Genomic DNA, 21,220 nt, shown 5'->3' with positions numbered 1-21,220 from the left:
TGTAACTGGTCACAAACAGATGTTTTTATTTTTCTTGCTATTTTTTATTAGCATTTTGTCTTCACTAATTAATTTCAGACGAACCTGTGGTGTGACAAGTGAATGAAAGTATACATAGATATTAGAAAGATATTATTTTGTATGAATCTGTTCGTTCTAAAGTACTTATCTTTGTTTGGGTGCAACCCCCTGCTTTTATTTTCTTGCATCCCAATATGGGTCAACCCCCTTGGATAAAAAAAATTGGTCAAATTTTGATTACAAATATTGTAAAATCTAGGATTCCCTTTGATGAATGAAGGGATGTGAGACTACATGGTTTTAAGCTGATTATCAAGCCCCATGACAATAATTTATTAGGGAGTTGTTTGTACTTTAGACTAGTAGGTTTACAATTAGCTACCTTCATTGCTAAACTGACTGCAAAAAGAACCAAACAAGCCATTGTAGTAAAACAGACCATTTTAATTTGGCAAAAAGGGTATGCACTGCCAAGTCATTTGACACTATTAAAATGCATTCAGTATGAACAGTGCAACAGAAATGTGCTTAACTGAATCTTTCTGTGCTCCCGAATGTGATGTGCTATTATCTATCATACATTCAAAAAGTGTGTTCTCTCTTCTCTGCTAGGTGTGCACACTCACTGAAGAGATGGGGGAAAAAATCATGGCAAAGCCTTTTAGAATAACCTTTTCTAGTGGCTTCCTGACAAATCAAGTTGCAAATCAAGCATTTCAGGCCCATTTACGTCTGTTAATAAAAAAAAAAAATAAATAAAAAAAAAATCACACGAACCTAGCTTTAATAATTCTTCAAGTATGGTTCATCTCTTTAAAAAACAATGTTGAATATAAATATGTCATTATGTACATAACTTATAGGCTTAGATTTAAAACGGGTCAATTTCAGATGGAGATTATATAGGATATGTTAATATATATAACATAAATACGACCCACAGCTTGTTTTTCTTTTAAAATAAAACAAACACAGCAGTGATAATGGGCATTTTACAGATAAAACCTTCACATTTTACCTGTACATTTGTCATTCACTCTATTGCATTATGATTGCATTTTCAAGGGTCTCTGATGATAATGAAATAAGTGTTTAAAAACAGTAAAGTGCTCCATGCAGTCAATACAAAGTGTTTCTTTAAGAGTAGAGCTATATTTTCATCAGACACTCAAGTAAACAAACCTTGCGACTGAATGATTCTACTTTGTACTCACAGACAGAATATATCCGCTTCATGACCGCTGCGAGTGTTATTACATGTACAAATGTATAACAAAGTTAGCTGGAATTGAATCTGAACTCCACAAACCCCTGCACGGTATTATCTGCTATTATTATAAACTAGGCACACCCAAAATTACATTGAATATATCAGAATGTAGACAAAGCACAAACATGCATGGTATACAAATACTGCCTAGTTGTTCCAGTTAACTTGCCATTGCAGTTTAAGATCAGTTTGCAAAGTCTCTAACCGTATTCAATGTGAATAAAAATACATAAACCCTAAATTATCTCAACTTCACAGACAAAATTAGTAAATAAAAAAACATTAAAAAAATTTGTGAGGGAGATGAATACTTGGTTCTGTTGCATTAAAATGGCAAGGAAATACAAATATTAACGGCACCACTTGAAATGAACAAAGCATTAAAAAAAATATGTCAAGAGCTCACTGTACTGTTACTGTACACATCGCTATCCTAAAGTCACATTAAGCTTGAAATAGCTATACTCTAGATTCACCGTCGTCTCCAGTCACTCTATTGCACTGCCTGTGTTTTATCTCTCTCCAGTGAAATATTTATTGCTTCTTATTTTTTAGGAGCATTGTGAGCAGGTTATGCCCCACTCTCTCTCGACGTTCTGCAGTTTGCGTTTCCCTTTACAAATTCAAAGATACGGATGTTTGGTAACTTTTTTGAAAATGGCTTTACTTTTTCACGCTTGCCTTAACCTAATCTATTGAAATATTGAACTCTTTTCCACCTCGTAGATGTTTGAAAGTTGTTTCCGCATGGCCTGTTCCTCTACGGCCCGCTCAAGGCATTGGAACCCATCCCAGTGGCCCCTTGCATACTAAAATACTCGGTGAAGTGGGACGTTAATCTAGGAGGAGGGGGAGAGTGTGCAGAGCTGCGTGGTGGTATTGGAGGAGGAAGAGGGGAGAATGTAGACGACAGGTCTGCCGTTGTGGTGATGATCTTGTGCTCGCAGTTCCTTGGCACTTCCTGTCCTTTCCGAGCCACCGTCTCATCTATCGTCTTTACAGGGTCCTAAATAGAGAAACATGGAATATAAGAAATAGCACGACTGAACACTCCGAAACATAAAGGTTCTTTATTGGCATCTATGGTTCCATTAAGAACCTTTAACCTTTATTTCACAAAAGGTTCTTTATAGTGGAAAAAAGTTCTTTAGATTTAAAAAAAAAAAAATAAATTTCCTTGAGAAATTAAATTTGCCTTGATCTCTTGACATTTAAAGGGATAGTTCACCCAAAATTGAAAATTAGCCCATGATTTACTCACCCTGAAGCCATCCTAGGTGTATATGACATTCTTCTTTCAGACGAATACAATCGGAGTTATATTAAAAAGAATTCTTGGCTCTTACAAGCTTCATAATGTAAGTGAATGGCTGTTTGACTTTGGAAGTACATTAAAGCGCATCTATTCATGATTAAAGTGCTCGACACGGATCTGCGGGGGTTAATAAAGGTCTTCTGAAGTGAATCGATGCGTTCGTGTCAGAAAAATATCCATATTTAAAACTATCGACTAAAATAACTAGCTTCCGGCAGATGGCTGTACGCATCGATTTATGCCAAAAGAGTAACCCTTGACCTTGACGTAAATCATGGGCTAATTTAAATTTTTAGGTGAACTATTAACATTAAACATCCTGCAAGTTTCATAGCTTAAGGGTTAGTTCAACCAAAAATTTTAATTCTGTCAATAGTTACTCACCCTCATGTTGTTCCAAATCTGTAAGACCTCCTTTGGAACACAAATTAAGATATTTTTTATTAAATCCGAGAGCTTTCTTAATTTGTGTTCTGAAGATAAACGGGTCTAACGGGTTTGAAACGACATGAGGGTGAGTAATGACAGAATTAAACATTTTGGGTGAACTAACTCTTTAACATGTCCTCCTGATTATAAACAAAGCATTTATTTAATCAAGCTCCAAAAATGGCTTGTTTGAATATTGTGAGATTTATGACATCATACACACAAATATAGGCCCCTCCCACTGGCATTCAATTGCTTATTGGCTGACATTTGCCTAAACTGGATGTGAGCGTTGCGTCGCGTCAAAAGCAAACAGAACCCATTATAATCACTGACGCTGTCTACACTGGATACAGTATACAGATGCACGTTAAAGGGACAATAAGTAACTTTTTAGGTATTTTATTATCTAAAATCAATATTTTTATTCATAAATATGTCCTCAATGGTGTCCAAATACCTCTGCCAATGATCTGACTTATCCTCGTAAACGAAGAATTTATTATCTTTATATACATGGGACGGGTAGGTCCACGGAGGCTTCCATGTAGTTCCGCCATCTTGAAAAACTATAATAGCAGAGAGGGACAAAAAGTACTAGGCCAACGCGTTTCCACAACGCGTTTTCGTTCAGAGCCCGCGTCAAGTGACTGAAACCAGCAGAAACGGAGCAGAGCAGTGAGAGGCGCTTTTGTCACTGCCCCGGCAAGTTCAAAAGGCTGCACTGCACGGTTAAGTCACAGGATAACGAGTCCTCTTAGTCGAAAAACTCCACAATAAGACCGTAAAGGGAAACGTGATCGGAGATTACAAAAACAAGGGTTATTGGCTATAATGTCGGGATAGCTAATGCAGGAGAAAGCTTTCAAAAGAGACGCTGAAGTTTCCTGCTTTCTTCTCGACAGGTAAGTCAATGTTAAGGTCTTAATTACAGGCTTTTTATTTTTATTTTTTTATTAGCCTATATAGACCAGCGTTTCCCATCGGGGTGACGCGGCACCCTGGGGTGCTTCTGGCGAGAGCAGGGGTGCTGTGTAAAAAAAAAAAACTAATTTTTACCATCAATCTCGGATCGTCGGAAGTCTCTAATAACAACAAATAATGCGCACAAATTTATTATACAAATGCAAATCATAAGTTTTCGGCGTTGAATTGCGGAGGTTGCGCTTGCATGTGATATATTCCCGTGCCTTATTCCCAGTGCGTCCACATAAAGCTGCCTATTTTTGATTGATGCGCTTACAGTCAAATACACACGAAAACATTGTCACAACGTCCGTCTTGCCGCGTATTCACATAAACACATCGGTTATGTCCGTGCTGCTGTCAACTATTTTTCAGTTTAACACGTTAAAAATATTTAACGCAATTAAAGCAGCATTTTTTTTCTGTCATCCTTTGGCTAGCGTTACATTATATAATCACGTTCTTCTTCATGCAAATGCTTCTAACCATGCAAGCGAGAAAATACAAAAGAGAATCCGGTTGCGCTGTCCTGTGATGCTGACACGACGCGCGCCAGACTCGACTTTTCTTTCGCGCTTTCGCTTTGAGTATCCTCATGAGAGCAGTCTTAAATTAGTTAAATAAAGTCTTAAATGAACGTTAAGAGTTGTGAGAAAATGGGACGCGTGTGGGATCCACATGTGACAGTGCAGCAGTGACATCAGAATCAAATAACACTTCATTCATAAAAAGATGCCATTAAACAATTATTTGATATATACTGTCTTTATGATGTTTCTACATTAATTTGGAGATTTACTGTGAAATTATTAGGCTACATAAAATATACTAAAAACAAGCTATCTTGTGCAATTATAACAAAATTATATATTATATAAAATTAAAAATGTTTAATTCATTCATTCATTTGTAACATGCATGAACGAAGAAAAAAAAAAGGAACAGGAAGAAGAAAATCTTATGGTACTGGTAGCCTACCTGTCATTTATTTGTGCACATCAAAAATAAAAAAATAAAAAACCCAGCACATTTCAAAGTATAGTATCAAAGTAGTATCGTGACAACACTAGTGTAGGGTGCCACACATTTTTTTTAAAAAATTTCAAAGGGTGCCTTGACTGAAAAAAAGGTTGGGAAACACTGATAAAGACAGTAGAACATAGTTAAAGTTAAACAGGCTCTTTGATGAATAGCAGCTATTGAGTAAAGTAGAGAAGGTCCTATAAACAAGGTTGTAAGTTTTGTTTGTTCAAAACTGTAACATTCGTTTGTTCGTTGTGTCAAGTTGTAGTTTGTTTGAAATAACAAAGAAGGAAATCTCGACGAGGCGCTATTAGAAGACATCCTGTCAAAGCTTTTTGGTACATATCGCTTACCGTAGATGCAACGCGCATTTGAAAACGCTAGGCGCTGGAAAGCAAAATTAGTTTGATTGCAAAATACAAATTCACCACTAGATGGGAGTAATTCCTACTTACTGCCCCTTTAAGTTTTCCATTTGTCCTGTTGTCGACAGACAAGAGTGAGAGTGAAAGAATGTTCGCTTCAACGCATCCAGTTTAAACAGCACGTTTGTGTCTCTGTAGCATCAGAAACAAGTGGATGGTTTATTTGAATGCCTTGCCAGATTGCATCAAAGGATTATGTTTAGTCAGAGCATTTTGTTTTGTAAAGAGGCAGTTATGTAATGGAGAGTTCGCTAAGAAACTTTGAGATTTATTATTAGTGAACCTCAAGGAACATAATAAAAGAACAAATAAATCCATGTCATGATCCATTTAAGAGTGTAGCTTAATCATTTGAAAAGCTGCCCAGCCTGATTATATTACCATCAAAATAAGTTCATTTATATTCAACTCATATTTAAATCATCTACAACATCCAATACTCACTGAGTGGATGGAGAAGAGCTCTGTGAAGTTTGGCTGAGAGTCTCCTAGGAAGGAGCTATTCCCATAAGCATGATGAGGGAAGCATTCTGCCCCCTTGCCTTTAGGACTGGAGAGAAGGATTCCTATCTGTGACGTCCGCACGTGGTAAGGAAAGTTCTTATTGGCTGCTGACGGACGTGTGATGGCCTAGAATGACAGGATTAGTCACAAGCAGGGGTGTTTTATCATATTATTCGCTTAAATAAAGCAAGCAATAAACAACAATAACATCATACCAGGAAGACGATATGGGCGTAGAGATGGATGCCAAGTTGGATGCCGTTCACAATCTTTTCCCTGGCCCAGCGAGAGATGCCAAAGTTGGCAATTAGAGCCATGACTGGCACAGCAAAAAACCTATGGGTGAAAAAGTAATGGATGAAAAGAGGAACAACAGCTTTTTACTTTCAATCTTCTTCTACAGCTTTACAAAGGCAGTGGAGAATTATAACCCACTAGATTTTGGAGTCAAAATAGAGATGAACAGTTTCAGCCTGGTTCCATGAATATGTATACATTCTTGCAAATGTTGATGTGCTACATTTTACTGTGATTTACATGTGAAATGTCCACTGGGTGACACCAAAAACTATTCAAACTAACGCATTTTATTGCTATTAGGAGTGCTACAGTCAAACAAGAGGTGCGTCCCAATTTGCATACTTGTGCACTATTCTATGCAGTTTTTAGCATCAATAGTGTGAGTAGGGCGTTTATACTGAAAATTCCAAAAATTAAAAGTGCACTTTAAATACCCGGATGATGCACTTAATTAACCGAAAATGAAGCGTGGAATGTTGGACACTACATGCACTTAACTGTCGCAGCTTTCCTTACATAGCAGAGGGGGAGGGGCTATCAGACTGTGATGTTGGATAACAAAATAATCATATAAAATTCATACACTTGATGGTTGTATACATTCCCAGTGTACATAATGTATTTTGGGACACAGCTAAGACTTGAACAAAATATTTTGATTGGAACGGTTCACACCAAAACCAAGATCAGGTTGATGTTTTCGACTGTCGTCAATTTAACTGTATTTCATGTAATGAAAATACTGTACAATAAATTATGTTTAAGACACTATTAAAGTCACAAATAAAACATATATCGAAAAAAAAATGTGTAGGGTGGAACTTGGTTCGATCTATCAGTTGTTGATTGGAAGGAGGCAAACCTGAATGCAAAATTGCAGTGGATTGTAAGAAAGGGACAGTTTAAGTAACTACATGACTGGATAATTTCAGCAAACATGACTAGAGAAGTCTGTCATTTCACCTGAAGATCAAATTTTGACTGAAAATTATGAAATAATAAATAAATAAAACACTGCACAGATAAATCGTTCACAATAAGATCAATAACATAATAGAAAACATATAGGGTAAATTCCCAATCATGTAAAAATAGGAGTGAAATTATTTTTAAAGCCATTGGACGTTGCACTGAAAACTGGGTTAAACAATATCAAATGTTGTTGGTATGTTTGTAACAATTTATGTTTCTTCATCGAGTATATTAAGCACCCCACTGAAAAACTATAATAAAAGGAGCTTCAGGTATATCTACATACACTATATTTTATTCTAATTTATGGCATCTTTATTGCAGAACTCACCACAGAGTGTACGCAGTGAAGAAGGGGATGTAGAAAGGTTGTTTTTCAGGGTAGCGTTTGAGGGACACCAGCACAGCGTAGCAGAACCATACGTACGCAAGCAGCTGCAGCCCCATTAGACCGTACCCTGCAGGGCTGTCATAAGCATACAGCACCTCGCCTGGATCAAAGAACTACAAACACACACGCAGTGGGAGTGGGAACAGGGAAATCACTGCCCCTTGGCATCCCATCTGTATGACTGATGGTGTTAAATCCAACCATGGCACAATCTATAGGCTGCATAAGTGGAAACTGCCGGAACGTTCCTCAAATCCAAACATCTAAAGCTGCATTAGAGCAAAAGGTGACACTGACAGAGGATGCAACAGGAGCTCTTCCATGATACTGCAAGAGCTTATCTGGGTCATTCTCTTTACCTGTCTTTCCCTCGCTCTCTTTATCTGTCTATCTGCCGGGTTCCATTACACCACGCTACAGCAGAACGACATGCTCGTGCTGAGTAACTTCATCTCACAGCTTTACATTATGTATAGAGCAGAGTAGCTCTCGGGTGCAGCATGAGAAACTGCAGTTGATAGTGCTCAAAGATAATGTGTTTTACACATTAGGTAATATGGAAATTAATAGACATTTTGAATACATTTCTGGAATGGCTATTTACAGTATATTATTTGCATGTAACTACAATATATATAATTGTATATATATATATAAATATATCTTGATAAACCTAAATTGTTTTAGCATTAGTTTGATATATACATATTTAAAATGTAAATGAACATTAATATTTTAACAAATTAATTTTCCAATTATAGAGTCATTTAAACTAAATACAAATAGTCATTGAATCGAATTACATTCCACAAATTTTATGCAAAAACTAAAATAGAATAAAAAAAAAACAAGGCATGCTTTCCACACTTTTCTTTCAATAATGAACAAAAATATAAAATTAATTTAATCATCAGAAATACTCTACCGTTCAAAAGTTTGGGGTCAATAGTATTTTTTAACTGGTTTGAAGTTGTTTTATGATCAAAATACAGTAAAACATTTTATTATTACAATTTAAAATAATGGTTTTCTAATTTAATATATTTTAAAATGTAATTTCTTCCTGTGATGACAAAGCTGAATTTTCAGCATAATTACTACAGTCTTCAGTGTCACATGACCCGTCAGAAATGATTCTAATATGATGATTTGCTGTTCAAGAGACATTTCTTCTTATTATCAATGTTGAACACAGTTGTGCTGCTTAATATTTTTTGGAAACCATGATACTTTTTCAGCATTCTTTGATGAATAGACTTTTATTTAAATATAAATCTTTTTTAACGTCGTAATGTTTTTACTGTCACTTGATCAATTTAATGCATCCCTGATGAATAAAATACATTTCTTAAAAAAATAAAAATAAAATGTACTGACCCCAAACTCTTGAACGGTAGTGAACTGTATATTATGAATATCCAGCATATTGACCAGCCTCAGCATATGAAAAAAGAAAAAGATAAAAGGCAAGCAGATCTTACCTCTGCTTCATATATAAAGAGAATGATGTAGGTGATGGTGTACACTGTCATATAAATGGACAGTTTCACAGAGCCACTGTGACTTATTCTTGCCCTGGAAAACAAAAAAAGAAAGAAAGAAAGAAAGAAAGAAAGAAAGAAAGAAAGAAAGAAAGAAAGAAAGAAAGAAAGAAAGAAAGAAAGAAAGAAAGAAAGAAAGAAAGAAAGAAAGAAAGAAAGAAAGAAAGAAAGAAAGAAAGAAAGATCACTACTGCATGTCATTTTCTTTGAAAACATGGCTCAAAAGACCCATTGACAGATATAGCATCACCTCACCTGCATATAAAAAACATCTGTATAAACAGTTAAGAATTACGTTCATCACTTAATTCAGTACATACTCTGAATGGAAATTTGGATACAATATGGGAATTTGGATACAAAATTGTCTTGACATCTGGGTCAAATTTGCATGATTAGCCTTGTAAGTCATTACCTACATTATGTGAGAAGTAAGGCCTCCTACCTTGTGACTGTGAATCCCTTCCCCAAGAGAATCAGCATGAGCAAGAAAATCAGGAAGCTCACAGAAAAGAGTAATTTCCCTGGTGAGAGGGAGAGAGCCACGAAGAGTTGACCACAAGTAGGTTAATAATCAGGTCAGGATTTAAGAATGAATCCAGTCACACGCACACAAATGTGTCATGCTAAAACCAAGTATGTTTTGTTTAGATATTGTATTGTAATCTTGTTTAGCACATTATTTATCTGGAATACTTCATTCTGATTGGTCATTCATGGTTTGATCAAATATTTGTACAAAACCATGTTCCTTAAAACAGGCTTAAATGACTAGACATTCTACTAACTATAAGCAACTTTGCAACTACATCAACTAACAGTAATTAGAATATTAGCAGACTATCTGCTTAATATCTCTACTAATACTCTAATGAGAGTTAGTTGACATAATGACAATAAAATTATGCGTGGAAACGGCTCAAGGGCTGATCATTCAGTACAACAAAACTTATGCCACAATGTGTTTTAGGAGACAGCAAATTTTCCAAACGTTGTTTTGCGCATCAATTTTTCAAGAACAAAACAGTGCAAAAATTGGATGGAAAGTTGGCTAATTAAAACAGCACATTAATATAGAGCGGTGATTAAACTGACCTGAAACTACCTGTGCATTAAATGTTTTTATTGAAAACTTTCCAGCCAATCAGAATCGAGTATTCAGAAAGACCATGGTATAATTTGCGATGATGAGCATGTGTATCATCCTTTACATACAGTGCTTTTCTCACCTAATATCTTGAGGCTGCCATTCCCGACACCATCCCTGGCATAAAGGCCCCAGTAAAAGCAAAAGAAGAGCAGGCTTAAGACTGAGAGGAAGGAATCAGAAAGTGAAAGAAAGGATGCCAGAGATAAGAGATAAGAGATAGAGAGAGAGAGAGAGAGAGAGAGAGAGAGAGAGAGAGAGAGAGAGAGAGAGAGAGAGAGAGAGAGAGAGAGAGAGAGAGAGAGAGAGAGAGAGAGAGAGAGAGAGAGAGAGAGAGAGAGAGAGAGAGAGAGAGAGAGAGAGAGAGAGAGAGAGAGAGAGGTTACAGTAGCAGCAGTGAGAGCGCAGAGGAAGTGGGGAGGAGATAAGGATAAAAGAAATAAGGGATGACACAAGAGATATTGTTATGCATCCAGTGTTGCAAAGCCCAGTGTCATAAAAAAGTGTGTGCTAGTGTTTATCTATATGAGTGTGTTCAGAGGCCTTTCTCACCCTCCACTCCAGCCGCAGTCATAAACATCTTATAGGTCGTATGGAGCAGCTGTCTTCCCTTTAAATGATCTTAAAGGATTACACAGAGGGAGAGAGATTCAAATGAAACTAATTACTTAAACAGAGGGACTAAACAAATAGAAGAACCAATAGTATCTGTATGTTTGTTTATCTGGAAGATGGAGGATTGACTTAAGCATATGTAATTTAAACATATGCACTGAGACCAATGCGTTTGAGATATTTTATACCTCAAGGACATGGAAACTCACAAGCAAAATAACAAGACAGCATAAACACAGTGGCGAATATAACCAAGAACGTGATGTCTGTCTCCAGGATGCCTGAAACAGAACAAAACAAGAATAGCTTTTAGTCACAGTGTAAGTATGATGAATGTCTTAAAGAGATAGTTCACAAAATAACTCATTTTCAGTGTCTTTCAATTTCAGGCTTGGGACACAAAAGGAGAAGTTTAGCAGAATTTTAACACTGCTCTTTTCCAACAACACATATTATTATTATTATGTATTAATTAATGTTTAATTTATTAATTAAGCAAAAAAAAAAAGAAAGGTGTCTTTACACAAAGATGTCATATCACTTCAGAAGACTTGGAATATAGTGCAACATTGTATGGATTAACATTATGGTGCTGTTTTGCACTTTCCTTATAGAAGAAAAATTACACTGGTTTGGAAAGATGATATGTAAATAATATCCTATTCCTTTAAGTCTAAATCTAAGATCACATTTCAGTGATAACTGAACTGGTATTATTCATATTTTCAAGAAATCTATATTGTTTTTCATTCTATCCATCTATCCATCTATCCATCTATCTATCTATCTATCTATCTATCTATCTATCTATCTATCTATCTATCTATCTATCTATCTATCTATCTATCTATCTATCCATCTATCTATCCATCTATCCATCCATCCATCCATCCATCCATCCATCCATCCATCCATCTATACAGCCAATCTTTCACATAATACAAAATAAATCCCTCTCTCTTTCAGCTGTCTCTCACCAAATTCATCTGCAGAGAAATGCTCGGTCCAGAAGGACTGTCCATTGGTTAATGTCATTTCATATTCCAGCTGCAGCCCATCTCCCTGTGTTTCACAGCAAAAGAGAAAAAAGGGGAATTCAGAGGAGGAAAAAGCAGGAGGTGTGTAACTGAGAAAAAAAAAAAAGTGAGCGGGGAGCCATATAAACACTGAGTGCACAAATAGATCTTTGGTCTAGAAAATACTTCAAAGCCGCACAGTTTCTAGCTGTTGAGAGGTTTTCGGCCAGGCTTAATAAAAGAGAAACACTTTGATTTCACTTGGCAGGAAAAACCAATTCCCTTTCCCTCACTCCAAAAAGGTGAGGTGCATATCAAGCTTGCCCTGTCACCAAATCAATGTGGCCAGAGATGGAGAGGCGAGAGAGACTGGGACAAAAATACAGAGCTAGAGAGGGACAGATAAAAGACTGTTATATACAAAGTGAATGAGCATGAAAGAATGAAGTGAGTAATCAAAAACTGTAACAGAAGTTACGAGGTACAGTGGTATTCGGCTGGCCAATGAGAAGGGAAGTATGAGGGAGATGAGAAGAGAAATTGGCAGCAGGCACGGAGAATCTCCCTAAGGGACAGAGCTGAGAGCTTGCTGCTCGGAGATGGTGCTTTACTTCAGTCCAACAGGATTTAGCATTGTGTCCTTCAGCCTGCCTACATCCATGAAACAACCCTTTACATTTTGCCCCATGTGTTTTAATCCGTGTCTTTTATCCACTTTCAACCACTTCTGTCCTGATTTCTTTGAGGGGAGGGCCTATGGCCGGGTAAATGTATGGGCTTTTTCAGATCTTTCTATCTAATGGACGAAACAAGCTCACAAAATTGACATATGAACGCAAAAAGAGACGACAAAAATTATACAGTTTTAAAGGATTATACAGTAAATTCATATTCATAATAAAATTGGAACCTGTAGAAAAAGCATATATTGTAGATTTATCATATAATTTTTCTTCAAGCAAATATTTTAGTAGTAAGAGCCATGTGTCTATCTGTAACTGTTGCAATGTCAAAATGATCTGTTTCTGTATTCAGATGGAATCAAATGTGGTCGGGGCTTCAACTGGAAGTGTGTGAAAACTTTAGAAATAATTCTACTCCATTTGGAGTTTCCATTTAGCAAATAAACCTTCAATAAAAACCTAAAAACCCAAATTTAAAACCTTTGTCTAAAACCCAATTTAGATCCAACTGACTTGACTCATTTCAGACCGGTCTCTCATCTCTCATTTATGTCAACATTTTGTAGAAAAAGTGGTGTTTAATCAACTACATGTTTACTTGGAACAGAATAAGACTGGTGAAGTTTACCAGTCTGGTTTTAAGAAGCATCATTCCACAGAGACTGCCCTTGTAAAAGTGTTTAATGATTTACTGATGACAGTGGATGCTGGTGATTCAGCAGTGTTAGTTTTATTAGACCTAACTGCAGCTTTTGATACAATAGATCACACGGTACTGCTTTTGCGGCTAGAGGAGTATGTGATTCAGGGGAAGGCCTTAAATTGGCTTAAGTCATACCTGACTGCTAGAAGCATGGCAGTAAGATTTGATACATCGAGATCGACATCACTTATATGTGGTGTGCCACAAGGCTCTAACCTGGTCCCAATGCTATTTTCGCTTTATATGCTCCCTTTGGGAGACATTATCAAGAAGTATGACATTGCATTTCATTGCTATGCAGATGACTTGCAAATATATTTACCGTTAATAAACAGAAATAGCTTGGAACCTCTAATGTCCTGCTGTCTGATCTTAAATCATGGCTGGCTTCTAACTTTTTATATCTCAATGAAAATAAGACAGAGGCTGTAGTGTTCGGCCCCAGAGGAACCAGGGGCACAGCAGAGTTACATTTCAGCCCACTGTCATTATATGTTAAAGAACGTGTTAAAAACTTGGGTGTTATACTGATAGCTTCATGAAGTTGAATGCACAGATAAATCATGTGGTAAAGTCAAAATTTTTCATATGAGAAATCTGGCTAAGATGAAATTGTGTCTGACGTATAAGAGTCCTGAAATTGCAATCCATGCTCTTATATCATCAATACTTAATTATTGTCATTTTTTATTAGTGTATTAAGGGTACACTATTCAGGGTAAGGGTATTAGTCAAGCATCTATTCTACGGCTGCAAAAGGTTCAAAACGCTGCAGCAGGATTATCAACAAATATTAAAAAACGTGAACACATCACTCCGTCCTTGGTCTCTTTACATTGGCTCCCTGTACAATATAGGATTGATTTTAATCTTCTTTTATTGGTGAATAAATCTCTTCAAGGTCACCGACTTATTTATCAGATCTGCTAATGGAGTATCAGACAGGAAGACCTTTGAGATCATCAACTCAAAGTTTTGCTGAAAATTCCAAGGACCAAGTTAAGCCAGAAAGGGGATTGTGCATTTGGGGTAGAAGCGCCAAGACTTTGGAATAGCTTACCATTACATGTTAGGGACACTGACTCTGTACATGTCTTTAAAGTACAACTTAAAGGGTTAGTTCACCCAAAAATGAAAATGATGTCATTAATGACTCACCCTCATGTCGTTCCAAGCCCGTAAGACCTCCGTTCATTTTCGGAACACAGTTTAAGATATTTTAGATTTAGTCCGAGAGCTTTCTGTTCCTCCATTGAAAGTCAATGGACAGCATACTGTCCATGTCCAGAAAGGCAATACAGACATCATCAAAGTAGTCCATGTGACATCAATGGCTCAATCTTAAGTATATCAAGCGGCAAGAATACTTTTTGTGCGCAAAAAGTAAACAAAAATAACAACTTTATTCCACTATTCATTTCCTGATGTCACATGGACTACTTTGATGATGTCTGCATTGCCTTTCTGGACATGGACAGTATGCTGTCCATTGACTTTCAATGGAGGAACAGAAAGCTCTCGGACTAAATCTAAAATATCTTAAACTGTGTTCCGAAGATGAACGGAGGTCTTGCGGGCTTGGAACGACATGAGTCATTAATGACATAATTTTCATTTTTGGGTGAACTAACCCTTTAAGACACATTTGTTTGCCATGGCCTATTCATCCTTTTGATAATAATTTTTATTCTTTTTATTCTATTACTATTGTACTATTTTGTCTATCTTACTGAGATGATGTAAAGCACATTGGTCAATACGTGTTGTTTTAATAGTGCTATACAAATAAAAGTGACATTGACATAGTTTGCATTTATCAAATATACCTTCTATAATTCAGAAAATTACTAATTCTTTTTTTATTAAAGCCTTTATGTAAAATAAATAAATGATCAAACTAAAATAAATAGATTGTAACCCCCAAAGTCTTTTTTCAGAGTCTCGCAGTAAAAGGAGACAGCAACACAGCCATCTGTGTTCAGACAATTTCACACCATTCTCCTTTTCATTCACAGGATACCACTTTAGCTATACTGGCTTCACAGACAAATCATTATGTTTTTTTGATATGTTCATTAAAAATATTGCTTTGCCCTTGTTGCATAATCAGTCTAACGTATTATTCAGTATAATTACTTATTCATTGTGAAGTCAGTTATCATGCCTCTGCGAATAAGGTAGTCTGTTCTTAGTCACTACATACTGTTTATTGTATCAGCACTCACCCCACACTTGCTGAGCGCAATGTACCACCATCTTTCTCTGACAGAACGAAAACTTCGACCTCCTACACAACTCAGCATCTCTTCATTACCTTCGCCTTCCACCTGATAGAGGCAGATATAAAGACATAAGATTACAAAAAGAAGCAGTGCTTCACTGCATAATTGTACATCACTGATTTAACAGAGAATGCTTATAATTTGATGCATGTCATTTCTTTCTTGCTCCTATCCAAGTTTACTATGAGACATACTGTAATTAAGACATAAAAAATGTGAAAACACAAATCACTAATGCGTGCATTATGTTTGTTTGAGTTGGCTCAGCCATTGGCAAACAGGCAGTGTGTTTGGGAAACCATTTTTAAAACATTTTTAATTTTCGCAATAGTGTTTGGTTGTGCACACAGACTATGTAAGATTAGCTTTTGTCTTACCATACAGCCAGACCAGGTGTAGTGGGTGGTCAGGTTGATGACTTGGTTATTTTCAGGCCTCAGTACTGACTCTTTCAGGTAGCAATCCTGCAGAGCACATAAACCCTCCATTAACAAACGTGGGATTTAAGACACCCTATAACAACATCAAGAGCTGAAGTACTAAGTAGCAGATTATGACTGATGAAGAGCAGGGACTTCCTACGAGCACTTTTTCAAAGAGTCCCGCAATGCAGATCCTGCCACAGGGAGGGAGAAAATGTGCTGTATTTAAATACGCACATGCACTGACACTCATGTCTTTTTGGAGACTGGATTTGGACTCCTAATCCACAGAGCACTGCTGACATTTCCCCTTTAATTCTCATATACTTCTACTTCTGATGTGTATCACACACATTCAGACTTATGCTCTCTGCTTCTTTACGCACACACATGCAGTCTTGTCATTTCATTCAATATTTTCACACAAACAAACACAAAGTCTGTCAGTGTGTGTCTCACCTTGTCCGGCCTCTTGTACACAGCTGGCCACTGAGAGCTTTCATCAAAGTAGAGCAATATGTTCTGACAGCATCGGGACTTTCAGTGAGCAACAAACATAGAGAGAGGAACAGGAAGACAGGATCGATGGATAGACAGAGAGAGGGGGAGAGTTTATTACTTGGACTGTTTACGCCACCTAGAAACTTAAAAGGATGTAAATGACTGACATATACAGAAAGAAGAAAGGCGCAGCCTGAAAACATAATTTAATGGTTAGGTTTCTCAACTGAAGCCATTCTTTTGTAGATAGTATTAGCATGAAACCAAGTTAAGTAGCATTAAACCCAAAATGATTTCAGAAAAATCTTATAAGAACAGATTTATTTGGAGTCACTTTATGTGAAAACAGGTGTGTACCATTTTAAATAAGCTTTTATTTTTTATTTATAAGCTTTTATTATCTGAAATGTGTCACTTCTGTATTCCGTGGCATTGCATAGGTTGTAATTTTTACATGAAAGGTCTAAAAGTTCTGATATGATGGATCTTTGTTTGCTTTTCTACATCAGAAAAAACAGCTGTTTTAGGAGTGTGTAGACTTTCTCTCCACTGCATCATGCATTTGTGACAGTATTGGAGATTTAGTACAACATCAGTCATGAGTAAAAATTCTAATATAGGTCTTTAATCCTACCTTGGGGTATCGGAACTTAAAGTTCAATCGGCCAAAATCAGTCAGGAAGCAAAACCTTGTGAGGAAAACCCAGTCCTGTGGAGAAGAGGGGAGGGTAAGTATAGGGAAGCAAGTAGTAGCGGCCCTTGTCTGGATGGTAACCCTCATTTTGAGGAGTCTCATAGGATTCACTTCGGGTACTGTTTATTCAGAGTCCCGCAGAAACCGTACCCCTGCTAGAAGCAAACGCGGATCTTGTGAGGCTCACAAAATGGCGTCACCATCTAGACATGACATCATTTAGCAGACAAAGCACCTTACAGTACATTTATTAGAAGGATATTTTCCCTGAAGCTTGCAATGCTCAACAACACATAGTGATTTTGAGGGATCAAACCAGCAATCTTCTTCTGCTTCCAAGCCCTGAGCTTTACACCACATACAGTAAATTCACAAGTTCAATCTTATCTAACAGAAGTCTGATCTAATCCACTGATAACAGTTGAAAGACCTTCATATCACATTATATGGTAATAGTTGAAGGGTTAATTAAGTTCCTGCAGTGTTCAAGACTTTAGTTGGGCTTCATCTCACACTCTCTCGACACGCAGGCAGTCAGTGAAGTGTAAAATGGCACTAAGTGCGCTCTAGCTTTCAGCCCCTTGTCCATATTAACTTCCTCTTCAGTGTCTGCAGTTGGTGGTTTCTATAACAACAGGTTTCCTTGACAATACAGACAGCAGCCCTAAGACTCTCTGACCCAGAACTGAGCCCCAAACAACCATTAAGATCCAGGCATCACATGACCGAGCTTCTGAAAGACCACCTTGTCTCTCTAAAACAGAAGTACACGTAAAAGAGCACCTATGGTCAGTCAGACAGTTAAACAAACACCCACTCAAAAAAAAAAGCCCTCACTAAAACAAATATCAGTACTATTGTCATGGCAACAGACACATACTGCACTTTGCAGCTTCTATAGAAACCGGTAGAGGCCCGACTCTGTCTAAACCCCCTTATAGCAAGAACGACCGTCCTCCAATCCTGGTTTTTAAAACCAAAAGACTTCACAACATTGATTTTCTTTCCTTCTGTCCTTGTTCACATTCCCATCTGTTACATTTCCTATGTGATTGCACAGCCAGAAGCATTCATGCATGTGAGAAATCCTCTTCTGTACCTCATGCGGTAGAGCAATATTCAGGGTTGAGTACAAGATAAGTTCAACTGAGAGAATTTGTGCTGTATTGTTGGTGACCACAAAAAAATATTTTTACTCATTCCTCGTTTTATTGAATTACAGTGAGTAATTGCCATTTAAACTAAATCGATGGATGAGTTCATACTTTTGTGTGAGATTAACATAATGCCACACATGCTTTTGCCGGAGCTTAACTTGTGTTTGAGAAGATTGAGATGATTGTGTATCTGTTTATGTAAACTCACACTTGTATAATGGCTGGCTGCACGACATAATGTGTGTGTTGTGATGCAGAATAGGCAATAAAGTGTCACTAATAATCCCTGCTATCCGTCTTATCCCCCACAGACACTGCATTGTAATACAAAGTCATTGAATCAGGCAAAGGGAGGATGAGAGACACAGCACACAGACCCTACATTAATCAAGCACTATACGCAGATGCAGTATCCGGTCACTTCACCGAATCAGTGGTGGCCTCACCTCTCACTGTCTTTCCGGATCTCTGTCCGACCGCTAAGCCTCATTAACAATTAATTACCAATCAACTAGTCATGTCACCCCGGGTCCACTGGGCTTTTAAATGATTCATTACTTTAGTTACACAACGGAGCAACACATAAATACACTCACATGTGCTGACACACATATACAATAACACACACAAGACGTCGACCTGAGTGCCCCTGAGTCTTATATGCCTGTGGCAGTGGTAGTTACCCATAGGCAGTTAACGTTACCTGCACAACTCTCTGGCCACACTCAATTCAGAGCAAGGAGCTTTGCTGGAATCTATTAGTACTACACACACACATATATATAATAAAAACAAAGAAAGGACAATGCTGTTTTTTCTCTGTCTCAAATTATGTTTTAATTTAAAGGGGCAAATGCCTTACACAACCAAACAACTTTATAGGGATAGTTTACCCAAAAACGACATTGATCAGCGAACATAAACAGAAGTTCAACTGTACTTGCTTGATGCGCAAGAACAAACCTCATTGGTTCTAGCGGAAGCTTAAATGTGCAGCGTAACACACGAGGATGAACCTCTTTGGTTCTCGCACGTCAAGCAAACATGCCTGAGCTTCCATTTACAACAACTGATGTGTGAGTTGATGAATGTATGTGAATAAAAGCCTATCTGTTTATCATATAAAGCGATTATGTCTCTTCAGAAATTTTTGGACTAAACCGCTCAATTCATTCTGTATGGATTAGTTTTACAATCTCTTTATGAACTTTTTGAAGCATCAAAGTGGTAGTTGATGAACAAACTTCTTATGGGTTTGGAATGACATGAGAGTGAGTAATTAATGAAAGAATTTAAATTTTGGGGTGAACTATCCCTTTAAGGTGATAAAACTTTCCAGTAATTTATGTGTGAGTGTGTGCATGGCAGTGTAAATGAACGACCTTGTAAGGTAATAAACAGAAGTGAGATTAATGGACTGTTTAACAATCTCATACAGAGACCAAAAACAGAGCAGGATCAGCACTTGGATACAGCCAGGTTGTTGTTAAATTACCAGCAGAAAAACCTACTTAATCATGATTTAACTTGCCCGTATATTTACATGTGTAAAAATTGTTTAGCAGTTTAGTAATGTTAAGCAGTTTTTTCTATGCTATAGGTTGTATTATGGATTTTGAAAGGAAATAAATATAATTGCTCCCTCATTTCTCCGTATTTTCTTCATTTATGTTCATTAAATCAATGTGATGAAATAAGTGAGGCAATTACTTTTTGAAGCACTTCAGTCTCACTGTTTGCTTCAGGCCAACATTTTCTTTTTGCACCATGTGTCTATCAGATAATAATAGCCAGTGTTTCCCACAAGGCACACTGCAATCAAATAATTCACCCAACAGCTATTAAAATTAAGAAAATGACGTACGGAAAATATGGACACACTTCCAACAGCAATGACTCAAATCGTCTGTGCCTTATTTCCACATTTGCAGAGTTGTTGTTTGAATTGTGTCTCACAATGCATATCACACGCCTTTATAAGCACAGCTAAGCAACCTAATCAGTTTGGACACAAATATCAGCATGCGATAAATACAATCTAACAATGCTGTAATGACAGACACACACCTGTAAAAGCGGATGGGAGGGTGTAAGTTGGTTGTCGGCAATACGCCGTTTAAAATGTGTTTTTCGTGTCTGAAGGAGGAATTAAGCTTTTATCGGCTCAATAGCGGCGGGTGTAATGATCTTGGCAACGCACAGGCTATTAAAGCTTCACGCTTCCAGATGCGCGCAAATACAGAGGCGTCAACACACACTTGCTATAAGAGCCCATTACTAACAGCAGTCAGGAGATGCGCAGCTGAAGAACGCAGGAAAACTCAGAACCATTACCAGTACAATAGTGATAAAATGTAAACACTATAACGTTACTCACCTCTTTTGTGTTGACGATACCTCTGACATATTTCCCAAAAACCGAGCCGACACATAACATACTGGATACCACGGCGAGTCCTAATACTTTCTCCATCTTCACCTGTCCACCGTAGCGTTTCTGCGCTCTCCTTCCTATATTGTGTGAGCAGATCTGCCTAGTGAGGCTGCCAGACGCGCGTCCACGTTCTTCGCCTCAAATGCATGTATCCCCCAGAATTTTCGCCGGGAGCGCGCCTAAGTATCGCACGCGCTTTGCCAGGGAAGCGTGAAACGCGCGCTGCCGATATTTTATTGCGACATAGCATTACACAAATAGCTATTCCTTATGGGTAATTTTTTATCGTTTTAACCTATTTTCTTACATAATTATTAACCATGTTTTGCGTTCTCTATCCCGTCACAAGATAAACACAGAGATGCAGAGACAATTATTTATTCAAATATAAATCGACACAGGGAAAATA

General features: G+C 37.3%; 1 protein-coding gene across 1 annotated transcript; it reads right to left on the bottom strand.

The window, feature by feature from the left end:
- Positions 1-446: 446 nt before the first annotated feature.
- Positions 447-21,016, bottom strand: tmem145 (transmembrane protein 145). The gene is made up of 15 exons (XM_081388764.1): positions 20,755-21,016; positions 17,161-17,235; positions 16,485-16,562; positions 15,981-16,067; positions 15,547-15,648; positions 11,897-11,981; positions 11,129-11,200; positions 10,857-10,925; positions 10,387-10,467; positions 9,603-9,681; positions 9,098-9,191; positions 7,557-7,729; positions 6,169-6,289; positions 5,894-6,079; positions 447-2,297 (listed from the first exon to the last, which is right to left on the bottom strand). Exons 1-15 carry the CDS (start codon positions 20,848-20,850, stop codon positions 2,052-2,054), a joined length of 1,644 nt encoding a protein of 547 aa, XP_081244890.1. The 5' UTR covers positions 20,851-21,016; the 3' UTR covers positions 447-2,051.
- Positions 21,017-21,220: the final 204 nt, after the last annotated feature.

Source organism: Scardinius erythrophthalmus (assembly GCF_964197995.2).
Source record: "Scardinius erythrophthalmus genome assembly, chromosome: 16".
NCBI lineage: Eukaryota > Metazoa > Chordata > Actinopteri > Cypriniformes > Leuciscidae > Scardinius > Scardinius erythrophthalmus.
Note: the sequence above shows the minus strand (reverse complement) of the source record. Positions and strands in the feature narration are given on the sequence as shown.

Bases quoted from the DNA above. Each gene is read 5' to 3' on its own strand.
- tmem145 (XM_081388764.1), bottom strand. From the start codon at position 20,850: ATGGAGAAAGTATTAGGACTCGCCGTGGTATCCAGTATGTTATGTGTC. The intron at 11,982-15,546 runs GTGAGTGCTGAT...TGTGAAACACAG, and splicing joins TTGCGCTCAGCAAGTGTGGG to GGAGATGGGCTGCAGCTGGA. The intron at 9,192-9,602 runs GTAGGAGGCCTT...TTTGTTTTCCAG, and splicing joins AAGGGATTCACAGTCACAAG to GGCAAGAATAAGTCACAGTG.